General features: G+C 49.3%; 1 protein-coding gene across 1 annotated transcript in view; it reads right to left on the bottom strand.

Moving 5' to 3' along the window:
- The window catches only part of LOC115569844 (histone-lysine N-methyltransferase 2C-like), a 68130-nt gene that overhangs the window by 29682 nt on the left and 20030 nt on the right, over positions 1-18418 (bottom strand). The window contains exons 14-37 of the mRNA XM_030398008.1: positions 18176-18400; positions 16057-17087; positions 14265-14369; positions 12092-12217; positions 10911-11030; positions 10705-10806; positions 10412-10516; positions 10087-10268; positions 9840-10004; positions 9556-9665; positions 9165-9227; positions 8881-8983; positions 8125-8228; positions 7723-7851; positions 7528-7632; positions 7302-7411; positions 6899-7079; positions 6681-6758; positions 6355-6390; positions 5146-5277; positions 4823-4855; positions 2967-3082; positions 2123-2477; positions 632-893 (exon numbers count right to left, since the gene is read on the bottom strand). Coding sequence (XP_030253868.1) covers positions 632-893; positions 2123-2477; positions 2967-3082; positions 4823-4855; positions 5146-5277; positions 6355-6390; positions 6681-6758; positions 6899-7079; positions 7302-7411; positions 7528-7632; positions 7723-7851; positions 8125-8228; positions 8881-8983; positions 9165-9227; positions 9556-9665; positions 9840-10004; positions 10087-10268; positions 10412-10516; positions 10705-10806; positions 10911-11030; positions 12092-12217; positions 14265-14369; positions 16057-17087; positions 18176-18400 — 4078 coding nt within the window. The remainder of the gene's footprint in view (positions 1-631; positions 894-2122; positions 2478-2966; positions 3083-4822; positions 4856-5145; positions 5278-6354; positions 6391-6680; positions 6759-6898; positions 7080-7301; positions 7412-7527; positions 7633-7722; positions 7852-8124; positions 8229-8880; positions 8984-9164; positions 9228-9555; positions 9666-9839; positions 10005-10086; positions 10269-10411; positions 10517-10704; positions 10807-10910; positions 11031-12091; positions 12218-14264; positions 14370-16056; positions 17088-18175; positions 18401-18418) is intronic.

The following is an 18418-nucleotide window of genomic DNA, read 5'->3' on the forward strand; positions in this document are numbered from 1 at the left end:
TCCTCAGGAGGAGGAGAGGAGGACTTTATATCCTCAGGAGGAGGAGAGGAGGACTTTATATCATCAGGAGGAGAGGAGACTTTATATCATCAGAGGAGGAGAGGAGGACTTTATATCATCAGGAGGAGAGGAGGACTTTATATCATCAAATGGAGAGGAGGACTTTATATCATCAGGAGGAGGAGAGGAGGACTTTATATCAGGAGGAGGAGAGGAGGACTTTATATCATCAGGAGGAGGAGAGGAGGACTTTATATCCTCAAGAGGAGAGGAGGACTTTATATCATCAGGAGGAGAGGAGGACTTTATATCATCAGGAGGAGGAGAGGAGGACTTTACATCCTCAGGAGGAGAGGAGGACTGGGTTTTACTGTCTGTTCCTTTAAGACCTTTTCCTGCAGAGAGGCTGTGTTAATAAAATGTGTTTCTGTATTTCCTCCTGAACTCAGAGTGCAGGATCTCCAGGTTACATGTTCAGGTTCATTAGAACCTGCTGCTGCTCGCTGATCTCTGATGTTCTGAATCTGATCTGGATCACTTCAGATGAATACATGGTACAAGAGTCTGGTGTTGGTTTCTCTCTCTGGTTCTACTTCATGGGGGGTGACGTGTTAAAGACAAACACACTGACACTCTGCTCACCTGTCTGAGCTTCCACTCCTGCTCCTGCTCTGTCTCTTTGGGCCTCAGCGGGTCCTTGAACGCCCCCTCCATCTCCATGGCAACAGGGTCGTAAGGCCCCAGCGGCGGCGGTGGCGGCTGCGTGGGTTGGTGCCGTTTGAGCGGGTCGTTGGACAGCTGCACCTTGTTGATGCGCTGAGCCGCCCGGTTATCTCGAGCTTTTTGCTGCCGGAGAGAAAACAGCGGCTGGTTGACACAAACAGACTCAAACACTGAAAGACGAGACGCCGAGAATGAGGAGCTCAAAGTAAAACACACGCAGCGCTCTGGATCGCAGAACCTCCTCCTGGTTCTATTACGCTTCAGAGTCGGAGGTCTGATATTACTGTGACTGCACCCGTTCGCTCTGTTTCAGGGTCGAGCCCTCAGCCACCTGATCACAGACTAACATCTGACTTCCTGTCACATTTTAAATCCGTTTCAGACCAAAAAGGTTCAGCTGCTGGTTCAGAACCAGAAAACTGGTTCTAGAGTGGCCCAAACACTTTCCTGGTCTAGAACAAAGAACTGCTTACATGAGGGGCTGGGGCGGGTTATCGTGACCAAGGATAACTAAAACCACTTTTTAAAAGCCAGAGCTAGTGTAGCATGTTCTAACTGACCCGTGGGAGAATAAACTACAGGTCTGAACGGTTCTGAACTCTGAGGATCGGTCCTGTTCAGATGTGTTCCTGACCAACACTTGGGCCGCCACACTTGTTCCTAACAATGGTGGCAAACTGGATCCGTAGACACTGACTGAACGATGTGACTCTAATGGGAAAGCAAAGCGGTTCTTAAAAGGTTCACAGGCTGAACCAGAACCAGCACTTTGGTGGAAGAGTGGTATGACAGAAACTGCTCTACAAACAGGTCAGTGGTTTCTGAAACAGGAAGTAAGACATGGTTCAGTTCGCAGTTTCTAATCTGAACACGTTCCTCCGCTCCGACAAGAAACTCACCACGAAGGGCGCTCTGTCCTGAGAGCTGGCCTTCCTCCACAGCTTCGCTATCCTGCTTCTCACTCTGGTGGACCAGTCTGACACACACACACACACACACACACACACACACACACAGTGTTATAAAAAGTATTCTAAGGTTTTACTGAAGTAAAAGTCTTTAAGTATCAAAAGTAAAAGTTATTTATACACATTTTTGGTTGTGATGCAGCATGTTATCTGTAAAGTAACTAGTCATTAAAGTAATCAGAAGATTGTAGTGGAGTAGAAAGTATTTGCCTCCTTGTAGCAGAAAGACCAAAACCACTGAAAATGATAATAAAGTACAGTAATGTACTCAGTTACATTCCATTAACGCGTCAGTCGCATCGTATTTTCCTTCACTACGTCATCATCAATCATCGGCTCATCCTGGAAAGTAACTAAGTACATTAAATACATTACCACCAAGTGTGACTGTGTGTGTTCGCACGTGTGTGTGTGTGTGTGTGTGTGTGTACCTGGGTACTGCTCCCTCAGCTGGGGGAAGTTGGTGTTGCAGTAGAGCACTGGAGCGACAGTCGCCATCTCTCCCAGAGTTTCTTCTTTCTCCCACTTCAACATGCTCCTCTGAGCCGTCGACATCACATCCTGCTCCCCTTCTCCCGCAGACCCCTGGTTAGCCGAGGCCAGACCGGGGGCGGGGCCTCGGAGCGAGGCGGGGGCGGGGCTCTCTGGAGGGGGCAACCTAAAGCCTGCTGGGCCCTGGGTGCCGCTAGGCATCATGGGAGTTTGATGAAAGTGTGAAGCAGCTCCCATCAGCCGTTCATCAGCGGGAGACGAGGAAACACAGCAGCTTGCTGAAAGATGGTGGTACTGATCACAAACAGAACCTGAGAACGGGTTTCACTGTTTTAGAGACAAAAACGTTACACATCACCCGCGACACCGACGGGTCGCCCGCGACACCGACGGGTCGCCGCGACACCGACGGGTCGCCTGTGACACCGACGGGTCGCCCGTGACACTGACACATCTCTGTTACCTGACCTGCACGACGCGGTTTTCTTCAGGAGTGGAGATCATTGACCTGCTCAGGTTGTGTTTGTTGGTTCTACTGTGGTTCTACTGTGGTTCTACTGTGGTTCAGTAGCTCCGTGATTAAACAGTTATTTGTCTGCTTTAAGCGTGTTTCCTGGTAACAGTTCAGACTCTGTGGTGCTGTAGAGTCTGTGACAGTGATTTATTTTGAAAATTGACTGGACGCCCCTGACTTCCTGTCTGCTTTCCAGTAACACCAGGAGTGTGTGTGTGTACCTGTGTGTGTGTGTGTGTGTGTGTGTGTGTGCGTACCTGTGTGTGTGTGTTTGTCTTGCTCCCAGCAGCAGTGTGTGTGTGTTGGCTCTGCTCTGATTGGCTGTTGCTTCCATTTGGACTGAGAACAGCAGTGAAAACCTCCTCCACGTCCTTGCCCTCCAGCTCTGCACACACACACACACACACACACACACACACACACACACACACACAGTGTTGTAAAAAAGTACCCAACAGTCATTCTTGAGCAAAAGTAATAGTTAGGGTATCTCCAGATGTGTTGATGTTGAACCGACGTTTTATACTCGAGTCAAAGTCTTAAAGTATCAGGACAGTAACTGATCCATATATTGACATGTGTGTATAAACTGTGAGTCAGCTGATCGTCTGTCACTGTTTTTTATCTGACTGATGAGAAAATACATTCATTTAAAATGTGATGCAGAATGTAATCTGTAAAGTAACTAAAGTTATCAGATACATGTAGAAGTGCAAAGTAGCAGAAGACTGAAATACTCAAGTAAAGTTCTTCAGAATTGTACTTAAGTAGAGTATCTGAGTAAATGTGACAGGTGTGCTGAGGTGAGACAGGTGTGCTGAGGTGAGACAGGTGTGCTGAGGTGAGACAGGTGTGCTGAGGTGAGACAGGTGTGCTGAGGTGAGACAGGTGTGCTGAGGTGTGACAGGCGTGCTGAGGGGTGACAGGTGTGCTGAGGTGAGACAGGTGTGCTGAGGTGAGACAGGTGTGTTGAGGTGTGACAGGGGTGGCTGAGGTGTGACAGAGCGTGCTGAGGTGAGACAGGTGTGTTGTAGGTGAGACAGGTGTGTTGAGGTGTGACAGGTGTGCTGAGGTGAGACAGACGTGCTGAGGTTGACAGGTGTGCTGAGGTGAGACAGGTGTGGCTGAGGTGAGACAGGTGTGCTGAGGTGTGACAGGGGTGCTGAGGTGTGACAGGCGGCTGAGGGGTGACAGGTGTGGCTGAGGTGAGACAGGGTGTGCTGAGGTGAGACAGGTGTGCTGAGGTGTGACAGGTGTGCTGAGGTGAGACAGGTGTGTTGAGGTGTGACAGGTGTGCTGAGGTGTGACAGGTGTGCTGAGGTGTGACAGGTGTGCTGAGGTGTGACAGGCGTGCTGAGGTGAGACAGGTGTGCTGAGGTGAGACAGGTGTGCTGAGGTGAGACAGGTGTGCTGAGGGTGAGACAGGTGTGCTGAGGTGAGACAGGTGTGCTGAGGTGTGACAGGTGTGTTGAGGTGTGACAGGCGTGCTGAGGTGTGACAGGCGTGCTGAGGTGAGACAGGTGTGTTGAGGTGAGACAGGTGTGTTGAGGTGAGACAGGTGTGCTGAGGTGAGACAGACGTGCTGAGGTGTGACAGGTGTGCTGAGGTGAGACAGGTGTGCTGAGGTGAGACAGGTGTGCTGAGGTGTGACAGGTGTGCTGAGGTGTGACAGGCGTGCTGAGGGGTGACAGGTGTGCTGAGGTGAGACAGGTGTGCTGAGGTGAGACAGGTGTGCTGAGGTGAGACAGGTGTGCTGAGGTGTGACAGGTGTGCTGAGGTGTGACAGGTGTGCTGAGGTGAGACAGGTGTGCTGAGGTGAGACAGGTGTGCTGAGGTGAGACAGGTGTGCTGAGGTGTGACAGGCGTGCTGAGGGGTGACAGGCGTGCTGAGGTGAGACAGGCGTGCTGAGGTGAGACAGGTGTGCTGAGGTGAGACAGGTGTGCTGAGGTGAGACAGGTGTGTTGAGGTGTGACAGGTGTGCTGAGGTGTGACAGGTGTGCTGAGGTGTGACAGGTGTGCTGAGGTGAGACAGGTGTGCTGAGGTGAGACAGGTGTGCTGAGGTGAGACAGGTGTGCTGAGGTGAGACAGGTGTGCTGAGGTGAGACAGGTGTGCTGAGTCTTACCTGGGATCTTGTACAGTTTGCTGAGGATGGCACCTGCAGCACAACGACACGTTACTGATCAAACTGTTTCTACTGTGACTGATTCTGCTCTCATTAGCATCACATCGTCACAAAACATAACATAACACTGCTGATCCCACATCAGAACTTCAACAGCTCAGAAAGTGTTCAAGTCTCATCAGGACCGACAGTGACTCAGTGACAGAAACATCAGACACTGAGATAAATAATTATAAATTAACAAGAAGAAATAAAGTGGACAGAAAAGTGAGAACTGAAACAAAGAGACAAAACATTTAGACCATTTAAAAATCTAAACGCACCGTCAGTGACCATCTTGTCAAGCTCAGGACTCAAGATGGCGTCCAGAGGCTCCTCCTGCAGCGTCCTCTGGCCACGCCCACCACTTCCTGTCAAAGAGGGGTCATCGGCCATGGAGCTGATGTCAAGACCGGCTGAGAGAGAGACAGACAGACAAAGAGAGAGAGAGACGACTTAAGTAATGACCTGAATGAAAGAAGACACAGACAAACAGGAAGTGAGCAGGAAGAAGAAGAAGCAGTCAGTGTTATCTGGAGGAGAAGAAGAAGAAGAAGGAGCAGTCAGTGTTATCTGGAGGAGAAGAAGAAGAAGAAGAAGAAGCAGTCAGTGTTATCTGGAGGAGAAGAAGAAGAAGAAGGAGCAGTCAGTGTTATCTGGAGGAGAAGAAGAAGAAGAAGAAGCAGTCAGTGTTATCTGGAGGAGAAGAAGAAGGAGCAGTCAGTGTTATCTGGAGGAGAAGAAGAAGAAGAAGAAGAAGCAGTCAGTGTTATCTGGAGGAGAAGAAGAAGAAGCCAGGTTGTTATCTGGGAAGAGAAGAAGAAGAAGAAGCAGTCAGTGTTATCTGAGGAGAAGAAGAACAGTCAGTGTTAGCTGAGTAGGGAGAAGAAGAAGCAGTCAGTGTTATCCTGGAAGGAGGAGAAGAAGAAGCAGTCAGGTTTATCTGGAGAGATGAAGAAGAGAAGAAGCAGTCAGTGTTATCTGGAGGAGATGAAGAAGAAGAAGAAGCAGTCAGTGTTATCTGGAGGATAAGAAGAAGAAGCAGTCAGTGTTATCTGGAGGAGAAGAAGAAGAAGCAGTCAGTGTTATCTGGAGGATAAGAAGAAGAAGCAGTCAGTGTTATCTGGAGGATAAGAAGAAGAAGCAGTCAGTGTTATCTGGAGGATGTTATCTGGAGGATAAGAAGAAGAAGCAGTCAGTGTTATCTGGAGGGAGAAGCAGAAGCAGTCAGTTTGGAGAGAAAAGAAGAAGCAGTCAGTGTTATCTGGAGGATAAGAAGAAGAAGCAGTCAGTGTTATCTGGAGGATAAGAAGAAGAAGCAGTCAGTGTTATCTGGAGGATAAGAAGAAGAAGCAGTCAGTGTTATCTGGAGGATAAGAAGAAGAAGCAGTCAGTGTTATCTGGAGGAGAAGAAGAAGAAGCAGTCAGTGTTATCTGGAGGAGAAGAAGAGGAGGAGGAAGAGGAGGAGGAAGGTCACACTGTGGAGTCTTACCGAACGGAGAGGGGGAGCGCTCCACCTGGAACTGAACTGAAAACAAGAACACCACATTATCATCCAAACAACCTCTTCTTCGTTGGTATCATTATTTGGTTCTCCAGCAGCAGCGGTGCTGTGAACCAATGTGCGCCATCTTGACTAGATCAGAGGCATGTGGACACGAGGTCAGTTACTTCATCACTCACCGACCATCAATCAACAATGTCTACACGTGGAATACATACGTTCAATTAACAAGATCAACATGACAGGAAGGAGGAAAACAACCAGAACCATGAGGTGAGTGATGGAGCCAGTCAGCTGACTGAGAGAGTGAGTACCTGTGTGTCCTGTCCCCAGGATGTGAGGATCAGTGTTGAGAACATCAGACAGATCCAACAGAGCTCCCTCCGACATGGCTGGATGGTCACACACACACACACACACACACAGACACACACACATGATTCATGGTGAATATCACACAGGTGACAGGTGAAGTAGATATGTAATGAAGTGTAAATATGATGAAAAGAAAATGACTTGATAAATAACTCACGCAGCGTTCCCTGCTTCTTGATGGCGTTGGTTGTCATGGCAGAGAGGCCATGTAATCCAGGGGTGGAGCCTTTTATTTCATCTGTCGCTGCTCCTGATTGGCCGGCACCTGGTGTCTCTGGCCCCGGCCTCCTGTCCACCAGCCGGCTCTGGTCCAGGAGATCCCGACCGAAGAACGCCTCCTGAACAGGAAGACACAGCCAATCAGAACACTGGTATCAACTAACAGAGTTGTGTGTGTGCGTGCGTGTGTGTGTGTGTGCGTGCGTGCGTGCGTGAGTGAGTGAGTGAGTGAGTGAGAGAGAGAGAGAGAGAGAGAGAGAGAGAGAGAGAGAGAGAGAGAGAGAGAGAGAGAGAGAGAGAGAGAGAGAGAGAGAGAGAGAGAGAGAGTGTGTGTGTGTTACCTGGAGATAGGAAGGGAACGCCTCCTCCAGCTTGGTTTTCTTCTTCCTGTACCTCTTCTTCACCTTCTCCATCGTCTGGTCAGCAGGGGGCGCCGTCTCCATGGAAACGTCTGTTATATGACACACATAGTAACAAATTACCTTTCAGTCAAACTGTGGGTCACACAGCTCTGTGACACAGGACAGGTGGGGGTGTGTCCACAGGCACAGGTGAGTGAGGTCTCACCTTCATCTCGACCCATCAGCGTCTCTGTTGAGTCTTTCCTGCACAGTTTGATTCTGCTCGGCCCGGCCTTCCCTCCACGCTGACGCACCATGAAGCCCCCGATACCTGAGACACATGGAGACAGGTAGACATAAAGACACGGAGACGGGAGGGATGAAGTCAGAGGGGTGACTGCCTGCTCCTGTCCCGCCTCACCAGGCCTGTAGGGTTTCCTCTTCCTCTTCTTGTTGCCGTCGGTAACCTCAGGCTCCTTGGTGACATCATCGTCGTGGGCGTGGTCTCGCTCAGGACTCGAGTCAGATTTCATCTCACACTCCAGGTCACCTGGAGAGGGAGGAAGACAGTTTAACTTTAAAACAGTTTAGTGAGTGAGGACACGTCAGACCTGCGTTTTAGGTTCAGGTTCAGTTTTAGGTTCAGGTTCAGTTTTAGGTTCAGGTTCAGTTTTAGGTTGAGGTTCAGTTTTAGGTTCAGGTTCAGTTTTAGGTTCAGGTTCAGTTTTAGGTTGAGGTTCAGTTTTAGGTTCAGGTTCAGTTTTAGGTTGAGGTTTGGTCGTGAAGGTGGGCAGTGCATGAACATGAGTGTGTGACCTCTGACCTCTGCTGGGGTCCTGCTCAGTGGGGGGGTCGGGCTCAGACGGAGTCTGCAGGACGGACACACTGTTCTGGTTGATGATCCTCAGCTTCAGTTTGGGTTTACACCTGCAGACAGGAAACAGCTGATTAGTCTGATGACTCTGATGAGGAAACACCTGCAGCTCTGTTCAATCAATAGCCATCAGCTGTGTAAACAGGAAGGATTTCTTAATGTTAACCATCAATTATCTTACATATTCATATCTTCACTCAGAGAAATCTGTGTCAACAGTGAGCAGGAACTGTCTGACCGAGCTGAGCTAACCAGCAGTGTTCTGTCATGTAGTTTCATTATTAGCATCATGTTGTTAAATGTGACATCAGCTACATGTCACTATCCTGTCCTCAGATCGGCCACGCCCCCTCTGATCCATCGGGTCGGAGTGACACAGTTCTGGTTTCATTGAATTCCCCAAAGAATGAAGGACAGTAAGAGAAGAGATCTGTGGCTTCAGCTCGTCCACAGAGAGGATGAAGACGGTAAACTAGACGTCAAACACCTCATCACAGGTGAGTCAATGATGTCACTGAGTGAAGGACAGGTGAGCCGGCTGTGTCTGCAGATGGAAGTGAATCTAAAAAAAGTCTTTGTAAAGTTGAACTACAGTTTTTACTGTGAAATAAGAAGGTCGACCTTAAAACAGCTGTTTTTAGAATGGAGTTTGGTTGAGCAGTGTGTCAGTGGACAGCGCTGACGTGTCATGACCGGCGTGTTTACCTGCGGTACCTGCGCGGTGACGACAGAGGTTCAACCAGAGACTGCAGCTGAGAGAGACCCGACTCCGTCAGACACACTCCATCCTGAGTGTACGTCTTTGCATCTGTGCACACACACACACACACACACGCACACACAGTAACATTACAACCTGTGACATGACGACATAATATTTTGTGGCATCACACACGAATGCTGTTAACAAGATTTCTGTGTCACTGAAACTGAATAAGATCCACTGTGTGACAGACGGTTCTGATGTTACAGTACAGAGTGTTACTGACCGGGTTCTCTGATCCTGGAGATGATCTGAGCCATGTAGGGCGACTCGAAGCTGTCTGACCTCCCTGAAACCAACAGAGTTCTTCTCAGATCAACACAGAAGAGCTCCGAGGTGACACAATACTTAATAATCAGGGCTCAGAGATATTTAACGAGCATTTCTAGCTCACAAAGTATCGAAAAGCTTTAAACATTATTACATAATTTTTATTGAGTATAAATTTCTTCACATGTGGAGCTCAGTGCCAAAGTGATGGCTTCATAACGATCAGTATCAACCTGCAGGCGGCTGTTGTTAGCCATTAGCTGTTAGCCATTAGCTGTTAGCTGTTAGCTATCCATGAGCTGCCACACGAGCTGCTGATGTTTTACTGAGTCTGTGTGTGTTTTCACCTAAAGAGCTGCGGCCGTGTGTTCGGCACAGCGAGCAGTCGAAGCCTTCATCAGCAGCAACCTCCACCTCCTCCTCAGTGGTCAGACCCTGACACACAGCGTGGACCCACCTGTACACACACACACACACACACAGTCTGAAATGTCTTAGCTTTGTTCAGATCCCTCAAAGATGTTACAAAGACCAGCTGTCCTCGCTGTGACCAGAGGACCTGTCGAGTGTCAGGAACAAGTCTACTACACATCTGTGTGTCAGTGTGTGTGTGTGTGTGTGTGTCTGTTACCTGTCACACTGCTGACACTGCAGTATGAGGTCGTCCTGCGAGTATTGTCTCTGACAGAGAGGACAGCGGCTCAGACTGTCACATGGTCCACAGCGACTGTAGTTATTCTGCCAATCACAGTGCAGCCCAGGAGAGGAGGAGCCACACTGGACACACCACACACACCTGAGGACAACACACACACTGTCAGAGAGGACAACACACGCCTGAGGACATCACACACACTGTGATTGACAGGTGGACCCACCACTTGCACTTCCAGGCTCCTTTAGGTACAGTATGAAGGGGCGGGTCCAGGCAGTAGGTGTGGTAGCTGATGTCACAGTCGTCACATAGCAACAGTCGCCCGGGGTCACTGGCCTCACCGCACGCCTCACACACAGTACACTCCAGACAGCGCCACCCTTTGGTCAGGACCACACGTGTAATCTGGACCCCAGAGCAGACAGAGTAATCAGATTACGGGTAGAGTAATTAGAGTAGAGGCAGGATTGTAATCAGTTGACCCTGTGTACAGAAGTCCATAAACAGAAGTCACGTTTTAAGTCATGTTGACAGTGACAGTTACTCACCTTGACGTTCACACAGTAGGGATGGTAACACTGTCCACACTGAGAGCAGGCCAACAGTCTGCCTTCAGCCCCCTGACCAAAGCTACCACACACCACACACATGTCCTACACACACACACACACACGCACACACACACACACACACACACACACACACACACACACACACACACACACACACACACACACACACACATTAGTCAGAGACAGAGTTGAAACAGAGCACAAACAGTTTGCTCCTCTTACATTTGGGCAGATTCACAAAGCCTTGGTGTGTACAGGTGAAGGCGTACCTGTCTGAGGGTGAAGTGGTCTGAGGTGGAGAACATCACCACTGTGTTGTGCATCGAGTTCTCCTCCTCCTCCTTCGGCTGGAACGGCTCCACGTACACAGACTGACAGACAGAGAGAGAGTAATCAATATCTCTCTCATTAGCTATTGATCAGCACTGTGTGTGTGTGTGTGTGTGTGTGTGTGTGTGTGCGCGTGCTTTCTTACTCCAGGTGACACAGTCAGACAGTCCTGAGTCTTCAGTCGACTCCTTCCTCTTGCTCCTCGTCCTGCTCCAACACCGCCTCCTCTGGACCTCCTCCTGCCTGGGAACCCTGAGCCACGACCCTGAGGAAGAGGAGGAGGTGTCATCAATGTGTACATGACTGGGCTTGCGTCACACATACAGTATGTTGCCATGGAAACACCAACAGTACAATGACATCAGCAGGGTCTCCTCACTGACCTGATATATAAGAACTTTCAAGGCCTTCAAGGTTTACTTTAAGGTTGAATGGATCAGCTGAAGATCAGTTTAGTTTTTACTTTAGTGGAGTCATGAATCAAACCTCAGACTGAAAACACGTCGTTATAAAGACGTCACAGAGTCGTCAGTGATGTCGTCTCCTAACGTAATCATGGTAGAGCTGCTCCTGTTTATCAGCAGCTCATAGAACTGAACCAGAACCTTTTCTGACCCAGCTGGCTCCATGCTGGTTCTGGTGCTGTGTTGATGAGACGATGTAGTTCACTGAGCTTTAACACAAAACTACATGAGGTTTGACTTTAATTACAACAAACTGACAAACATCATTTGTGAGATTCTGACCCAGTTTGGACCGGAGGGGCGAGACTTCGGCTGTGACTGCAATTTCTTGTTGCATTGTGGGAGTTTTCAGACACCTTCTATAGCAGCGGTCTCAAACTTGACCTCATTGGGAACGACGGAAAAAAGATGCTGGCGCTCATCAAACAGAAGCAGCAGCACGCCGAGTGCTTTGAGTCTGAGAGCTGTGTTAATCTGTATCAGGCTCTCTGAAGGTTCACTCTTAAAACCTCTTTAATAGTTTGAAAGGAAATAAATTCAATTTCAAAGACCAGCAGGAGATGAGGAGTGATTTCTGACAGCGTGATTGGCTGATGCCTCAACTGCAGCTCTTCTTTGCTGCTTGCCGTTTCTAAGCTCCTCCCACCACAACCACAAACACACACAATAATAACCTGTGACAGTGGCTCTCACGCACACACGCACACACACACACACACACTCAGTTAGTAGGCTGCTGTTAGCTCCAGCACACACACACACATGCAGACTCAAAGTGAGGGTGCAGTTGTTTGTCACACAGTTACATCCCAGAGGGGCGGGTTAGTTACAGCCCTATCAGAGTTAGGGTGCGCTTCTTTACCACTCTCATGCTCCAGAGGGGGGAGTCCGGTGGGCGGGGCTTAGGGCTGTCCCACCCGCCCTCCCCCATGGAATCCTGGGAGGACGAGGGGGGGCTCACTGCCCTGCGACTACTCCACCACGAACCCTGAGTTAGGGGGGAGGAGGAGGAGGAGGAGGAAGGTGGATGAAGGCCAAAGAGGGTGAGAAAAGGGGGAGGAGGAGAAAGAAAAGAGGAGGTGGGGGACAAAATGCAGTAACATAAATGCAACAGCCACAAAACCAAAAGTCAAACTGAAAAAGAATCAAAACAACACAAGGTGACGATGTTACCATGCCAACAACATGCAGCCAATCAGAGACAGACAGTCACACTGGGACAGACTTCTCTCTATACCAGACTAACCAACCAGTCAGGAGAACCCTCCTCTCAAAGAGTTTCCTCGGCTACGAGTCAGCTGATCGTCTTCATCACACAGGAGAGGAGTCTGGAAGTCAAGCTGCAGGCTAAAGCGAGCTAGCTCCAGGATAATGCTAAGATAGCTGCAGGCTAACGCTGACTTGATGAAGGCTAACGCTATGCTAGCTGCAACGCTTAGAGACACGCAGGACTCACACAAGTGTAATTAAAAGCTAATGATGCTGGGTCGGTTTATGATGGGCATCGGTTCTGAATGAAGGACCGTCTTCAATGGGTGGAGCTGCAGACGGTACTCGCTCTGTGAGTGTGTGAGGTCCAACACTGCGTCAGAGCTGCCGTTGCTGCTCGCCACTTGTGACTTGTTGCGACCCGTGACGGATCCACATCCTCTCCTGTGAGCAGCGTGTGCTTCTGAAACACCTGATGAGTGTTCGCCGACTTTTGGCCATACAGTAAAAACAGATATGATCCAGACTCAGTCAGCGGGCTGTAATCCAGATCAACACCACATCTGTCGAGCTGAGTCCCAACACACACACACACACATTCAAAACTCACAGTGAAAAACAAACAGCTTCATGCAATGATGTATGTGTGTGTGTGTGTACCAAACATGCTGAAGAACAGAAAGAGTGATGCCGTATCAGTGAATGACAGGAGGAAGAGGAGGATGTAGAGGAACTCTGTGGTTCTACATGTTCGTCGCTGCCTAACAACATATTTCCCATCATCCCCTGAGAGATGACGGCTGCCTGTTCACACTTAGACCAGCGTGAAGATGAAGCCAACACGTGGAACCGACTTTAACATGACGCTCACTAATGTATAACTGATAATAATAAGTCTAATAATAAGTCTAATAATAATAATAATAATAATAATAATAATGATAATTAAGTCTGATGCAAACAGAAAGAACTTCTTGAGAAAAAGAAAAAAGTAAAGATAAACTGGTTGAGAAAATGATTATTATGGTCTGTTCACTCTGAAGGCAAAGTGAAATTTTGCGTGTTTACGCGTCACAAACAGTCGGATTACTTTACTGTACATCGACTGAGTGAATTCAGCACTCGGCAGAGGCTCTGGTTCTGGTTCTGGTTCTCTGTGTTTATTCCTTCAGCACGTCTGGATTTGTACCCACTCTCCTCCTCCGATGAAGCTCCACAGTATGTGCAAATATTTTGCTGAGAGCAACATTTTCAACTTGCACGAATATGCTAACGACGAGAACTTTGCCTATTTCAAAGGCTCAACAAAAAGAGTCTTCATCTTTGCTTTCTGGGAAACACACTCAGAAGTGACAGCGCTGACTCAATAACATGAGTGTAAACTTAAAAGTTTACATTTTAGACTACATGTTAGTTTTGTTTGTGAGTGTTGCGGAAATGTTTTACTTGATTTTTTTTTTTTTTTTTCAAATCTAAAATAGACACAAAAACAAAACATATATTGATCTGACACTTTTCATTCATCCATGACGATATTTATCAAATTTAAAGAAACATTTAAATAACAACAGGGACAAACAATCAGTAATTATCATGAATTCACAGGACGCAAAATGTATCAGCAGTCAGAAGACATAAAATAAACTTTATAAATTGATTCGGAAGTTGATTGTTATGATTGTTACTTTCATCTCCATCACATGTTGAGAGAAACCAGTTCAGCTAAACTGGGAAAGAAACCAGCGGCTGAGAGAGCAACACACACACACACACACACACACACACACACACACACACACACATCCTAGAGGGCAAAGGTCACGTACCTGTTTGATCCTGGCTCGGCCGGGGGAGAACTTCCTCTTGGTAATGGCCGGTTTACCCATACCAATTTTAGGAGTGAGGGGGAGAACCGTGGTGGGAGCCTGAGGCTGGGAACAAAAAGTGTAAGAAGAGAGGTCAGTCAGCAGGAGGAGAACACCAGGAGCACACAGTCACCAGGAGGAGAACACAAGGAGCACACAGTCACCAGGAGGAGAACACAAGGAGCACACAGTCACCAGGAGGAGAACACCAGGAGCACACAGTCACCAGGAGGAGAACACAAGGAGCACACAGTCACCAGGAGGAGAACACAAGGAGCACACAGTCACCAGGAGGAGAACACAAGGAGCACACAGTCACCAGGAGGAGAACACAAGGAGCACACAGTCACCAGGAGGAGAACACCAGGAGCACACAGTCACCAGGAAAACACAAGGAGCACACAGTCACCAGGAGGAGAACACCAGGAGCACACAGTCACCAGGAGGAGAACACAAGGAGCACACAGTCACCAGGAGGAGAACACAAGGAGCACACAGTCACCAGGAGGAGAACACCAGGAGCACACAGTCACCAGGAGGAGAACACAAGGGAGCACACAGTCACCAGGAGAACACCAAGGAGCACACAGTCACAGGAGGAGAACACAAGGAGCACACAGTCACCAGGAGGAGACACAAGGAGCACACAGTCACCAGGAGGAGAACACAAGGAGCACACAGTCACCAGGAGGACGAACACCAAGGAGCACACAGTCACAGGAGGAGAACACACAGGAGCACACAGTCACCAGGAGGAGACCACAAGGAGCACACAGTCACCAGGAGGAGAACACAAGGAGCACACAGTCACCAGGAGGAGAACACAAGGAGCACACAGTCAGCAGGAGGAGAACACCAGGAGCACACAGTCACCAGGAGGACAACACCAGGAGCACACAGTCACCAGGAGGAGACCACAAGGAGCACACAGTCACCAGGAGGACAACACAAGGAGCACACAGTCACCAGGAGGAGAACACAAGGAGCACACAGTCACCAGGAGGAGAACACAAGGAGCACACAGTCACCAGGAGGAGAACACCAGGAGCACACAGTCACCAGGAGGAGAACACCAGGAGCACACAGTCACCAGGAGGAGAACACAAGGAGCACACAGTCACCAGGAGGAGAACACAAGGAGCACACAGTCACCAGGAGGAGAACACAAGGAGCACACAGTCACCAGGAGGAGACCACAAGGAGCACACAGTCACCAGGAGGAGAACACAAGGAGCACACAGTCACCAGGAGGAGAACACAAGGAGCACACAGTCACCAGGAGAGCACAAGGAGCACACAGTCACCAGGAGGAGAACACAAGGAGCACACAGTCACCAGGAGGAGAACACCAGGAGCACACAGTCACCAGGAGAACACAAGGAGCACACAGTCACCAGGAGGAGAACACCAGGAGCACACAGTCACCAGGAGGAGACCACAAGGAGCACACAGTCACCAGGAGGAGAACACAAGGAGCACACAGTCACCAGGAGGAGACCACAAGGAGCACACAGTCACCAGGAGACCACAAGGAGCACACAGTCACCAGGAGGAGAACACCAGGAGCACACAGTCACCAGGAGGAGAACACAAGGAGCACACAGTCACCAGGAGGAGACCACAAGGAGCACACAGTCACCAGGAGGAGAACACAAGGAGCACACAGTCACCAGGAGGAGAACACCAGGAGCACACAGTCACCAGGAGGAGAACACAAGGAGCACACAGTCAGTGGTTAGTGTGTAAGATTTACCTTGGAGAGAGGTGGTGACTCTCTGTCTGGGGGGGAGTACCCGAGGGAAGGTGAGAGTGGAGAGAGTGGAGGTGGGGTGATGGGAATTCTGGTGGGGGAGGTCTCAGGTGAGGCTTCAGTGGAGAAAGGAGACTGCCTGAGACGGATGGCGAGGTCATCTGACGGCCTGGAGGAGTAGGAAGGAGGTCTGAGACTACGACCCTTCCCCCGGCGGGAGAAGGTAGGCAGGCTGGGAGAGGAGAGGTGCAGGAGGGAGGGGGGAGGAGAGGAGGCCATGAGCTCCATCACCTCCATGTCCAAAGAGGGGTCCAGCTCCAACACAGGGCTGACTGGCTCCTCCTCCTCCCCATCTGACTGGTCCTCCTGCAGAGTGCCCTCCCTCGCGTCGTCCACTTGGTCCTCACCCATCCTCTCAGTCACTCCCTCCCTCTGCTCCTCCTCCTCCTCCTCCCTCATTGGCTGTTGTCTGGAAACCACGTCACTAGCAGCTGAGCCGTGCGATGCCGTTGGCTCTGGTGTTTCAGGAAGCTCCTCCTCCCTATCTGAAGGCTCAGCAAGTGATTGGTGCTTATCTTTGGTGGGTTCTGTTGTCCTAGCAACAGGTTCGAACTGGCTCTGTGATTGGCTGTCATCATCCACCGATGTTACAAGACAGGATAGCGTTTTGTCCTCTGGCCCTGCCTCCACTCCCTTTCCCATCTCCGCTTGTCGTTGATTTGTTAGTTCCTCCTCCTGGGGGCGGACCTCAAGAGGAGGGGAGCAGGAGGTGAGTAAGGCAGTCCTGTGAGGGGAAGAGGGAGAGGCTTCTAGAGAGCCAGCTCTAGAAAGAGGAGGAGACTGTGGTGAGGTGAAGGGGGAGGCAGGTGGTGAAGATGAGAGGGAGAAGGAGGGCTGTTGAGGGGGTAAGGCAGAGAGTGGTGTGATAGTCTGGGGGGAGTGAGGGGCAGAATGTGAGAGGACGGGGGAGGCAGCAGCCTCAGTGTGAGGAGAAGACTGATGGTCTTCTTTCAGAGCAGATCCCAGCTGGACTCCTGCAGAGAGAGAGAGAGAGATCAGGTCAGAGTTCCTCAGTGTGTCTCAGGAAAATGCTTTATCACAGCTGAATTAGGAAACATATCAGCCAATCGTGTCGCTGCACTGACGTGACCGCTCAGCTGAGAGACGCAAGACAGTTTTAACTGATCTGGTGCGGCTGAAGATGGACTTCTAATAGACATGGAAGAGCATACACCATACATCGCATCGTTGCTTCGCTTTAAAAAAAAATCAATACATAGTCAGACAACGAGGTGATAACTACAGAGTGAGCAGGCATATACTCTGTAGCAGAGTGGCAGGTGTCATTTCAGATTTAATGTGACGAGAGTAAGAACAGTTAAACGACAAGATGATGGTGGATGACTTGTTCAAACCCAGTGCAAACAGGAAATCTGATGAAGTCAATGAGGGGAAAAAGAGCTGGGTACGTCACTGAGAAGTTGACATGCAGCCTGTTATCTGCATCTCTCCATCTAACAGCACCTCTGAGGTGAATACTCTCATTGGCTGAATAAAACTGATCTTCTGTCAACAAATGCAGAAAACAAAAGCAGTTTTGCTCTGTAGACGCACAGCGGTGCTGTCGCTCATTAAAATGTTGCATTTCCTGTGACTAGCGTACTGTAACAGTCAGCTTGTGTTCCACCAGATAATGTATTAATGTTAAGCAGCAGCATAAGGAAATGTTTGGTTTGCCTCAGCAGTAAGCGAGCATCTTTGTAAAATAGGAAAACTTTTTTGTATAGCAGAACTATATGTTAAAGCCTATTTAGAGCCGAAGTCAATTCAGATTTGACTGGTGATTATACACAGGCCCAGGGGCCTTGCCAACATGGCTGCCAAATGGCAAGACAGAGTTTGCGTTTTAATCTGTTTGATTTTTGGCCCAATAGTCTGCTTCCTGTTTATACTGCCACACATATGCCCATTGTGTGAATAGTCATGTGATGTGTTTTTAAACTAGCGTTTTAAATTAAAACACTCTAGCGTGAATGTACCCCGAGTATCAGAATTAATCCACTCAAGGTACCTGCATTAAACAGTATTACAGGTGAGTGTTGACAGTGCTGCTGCTTCTCACCTGCAAGAGGAGAGTTTGAGCTGCTGTGTTGATCCTCCGCGCACTCAAGTTCTTGTTCTCCTCCTCCTTCTGTACTGTCAACAAGCTCCTCCTCTTCTGGCCTATTCTTTGTCTGATATGAATCCTCCACCTCCTCCTGCTGCAGAGCTTCTCTCTCCATCTCCTTCTCCTCTTCAGTCTTCCTCTCTTGCAACATCTCTTCCTGAACCTGAACCATGCAGATGTCTGCATCAAGAGGAAGAT

This window comes from Sparus aurata, chromosome 19, assembly GCF_900880675.1.
Source record: "Sparus aurata chromosome 19, fSpaAur1.1, whole genome shotgun sequence".
NCBI classification, from domain to species: domain Eukaryota; kingdom Metazoa; phylum Chordata; class Actinopteri; order Spariformes; family Sparidae; genus Sparus; species Sparus aurata.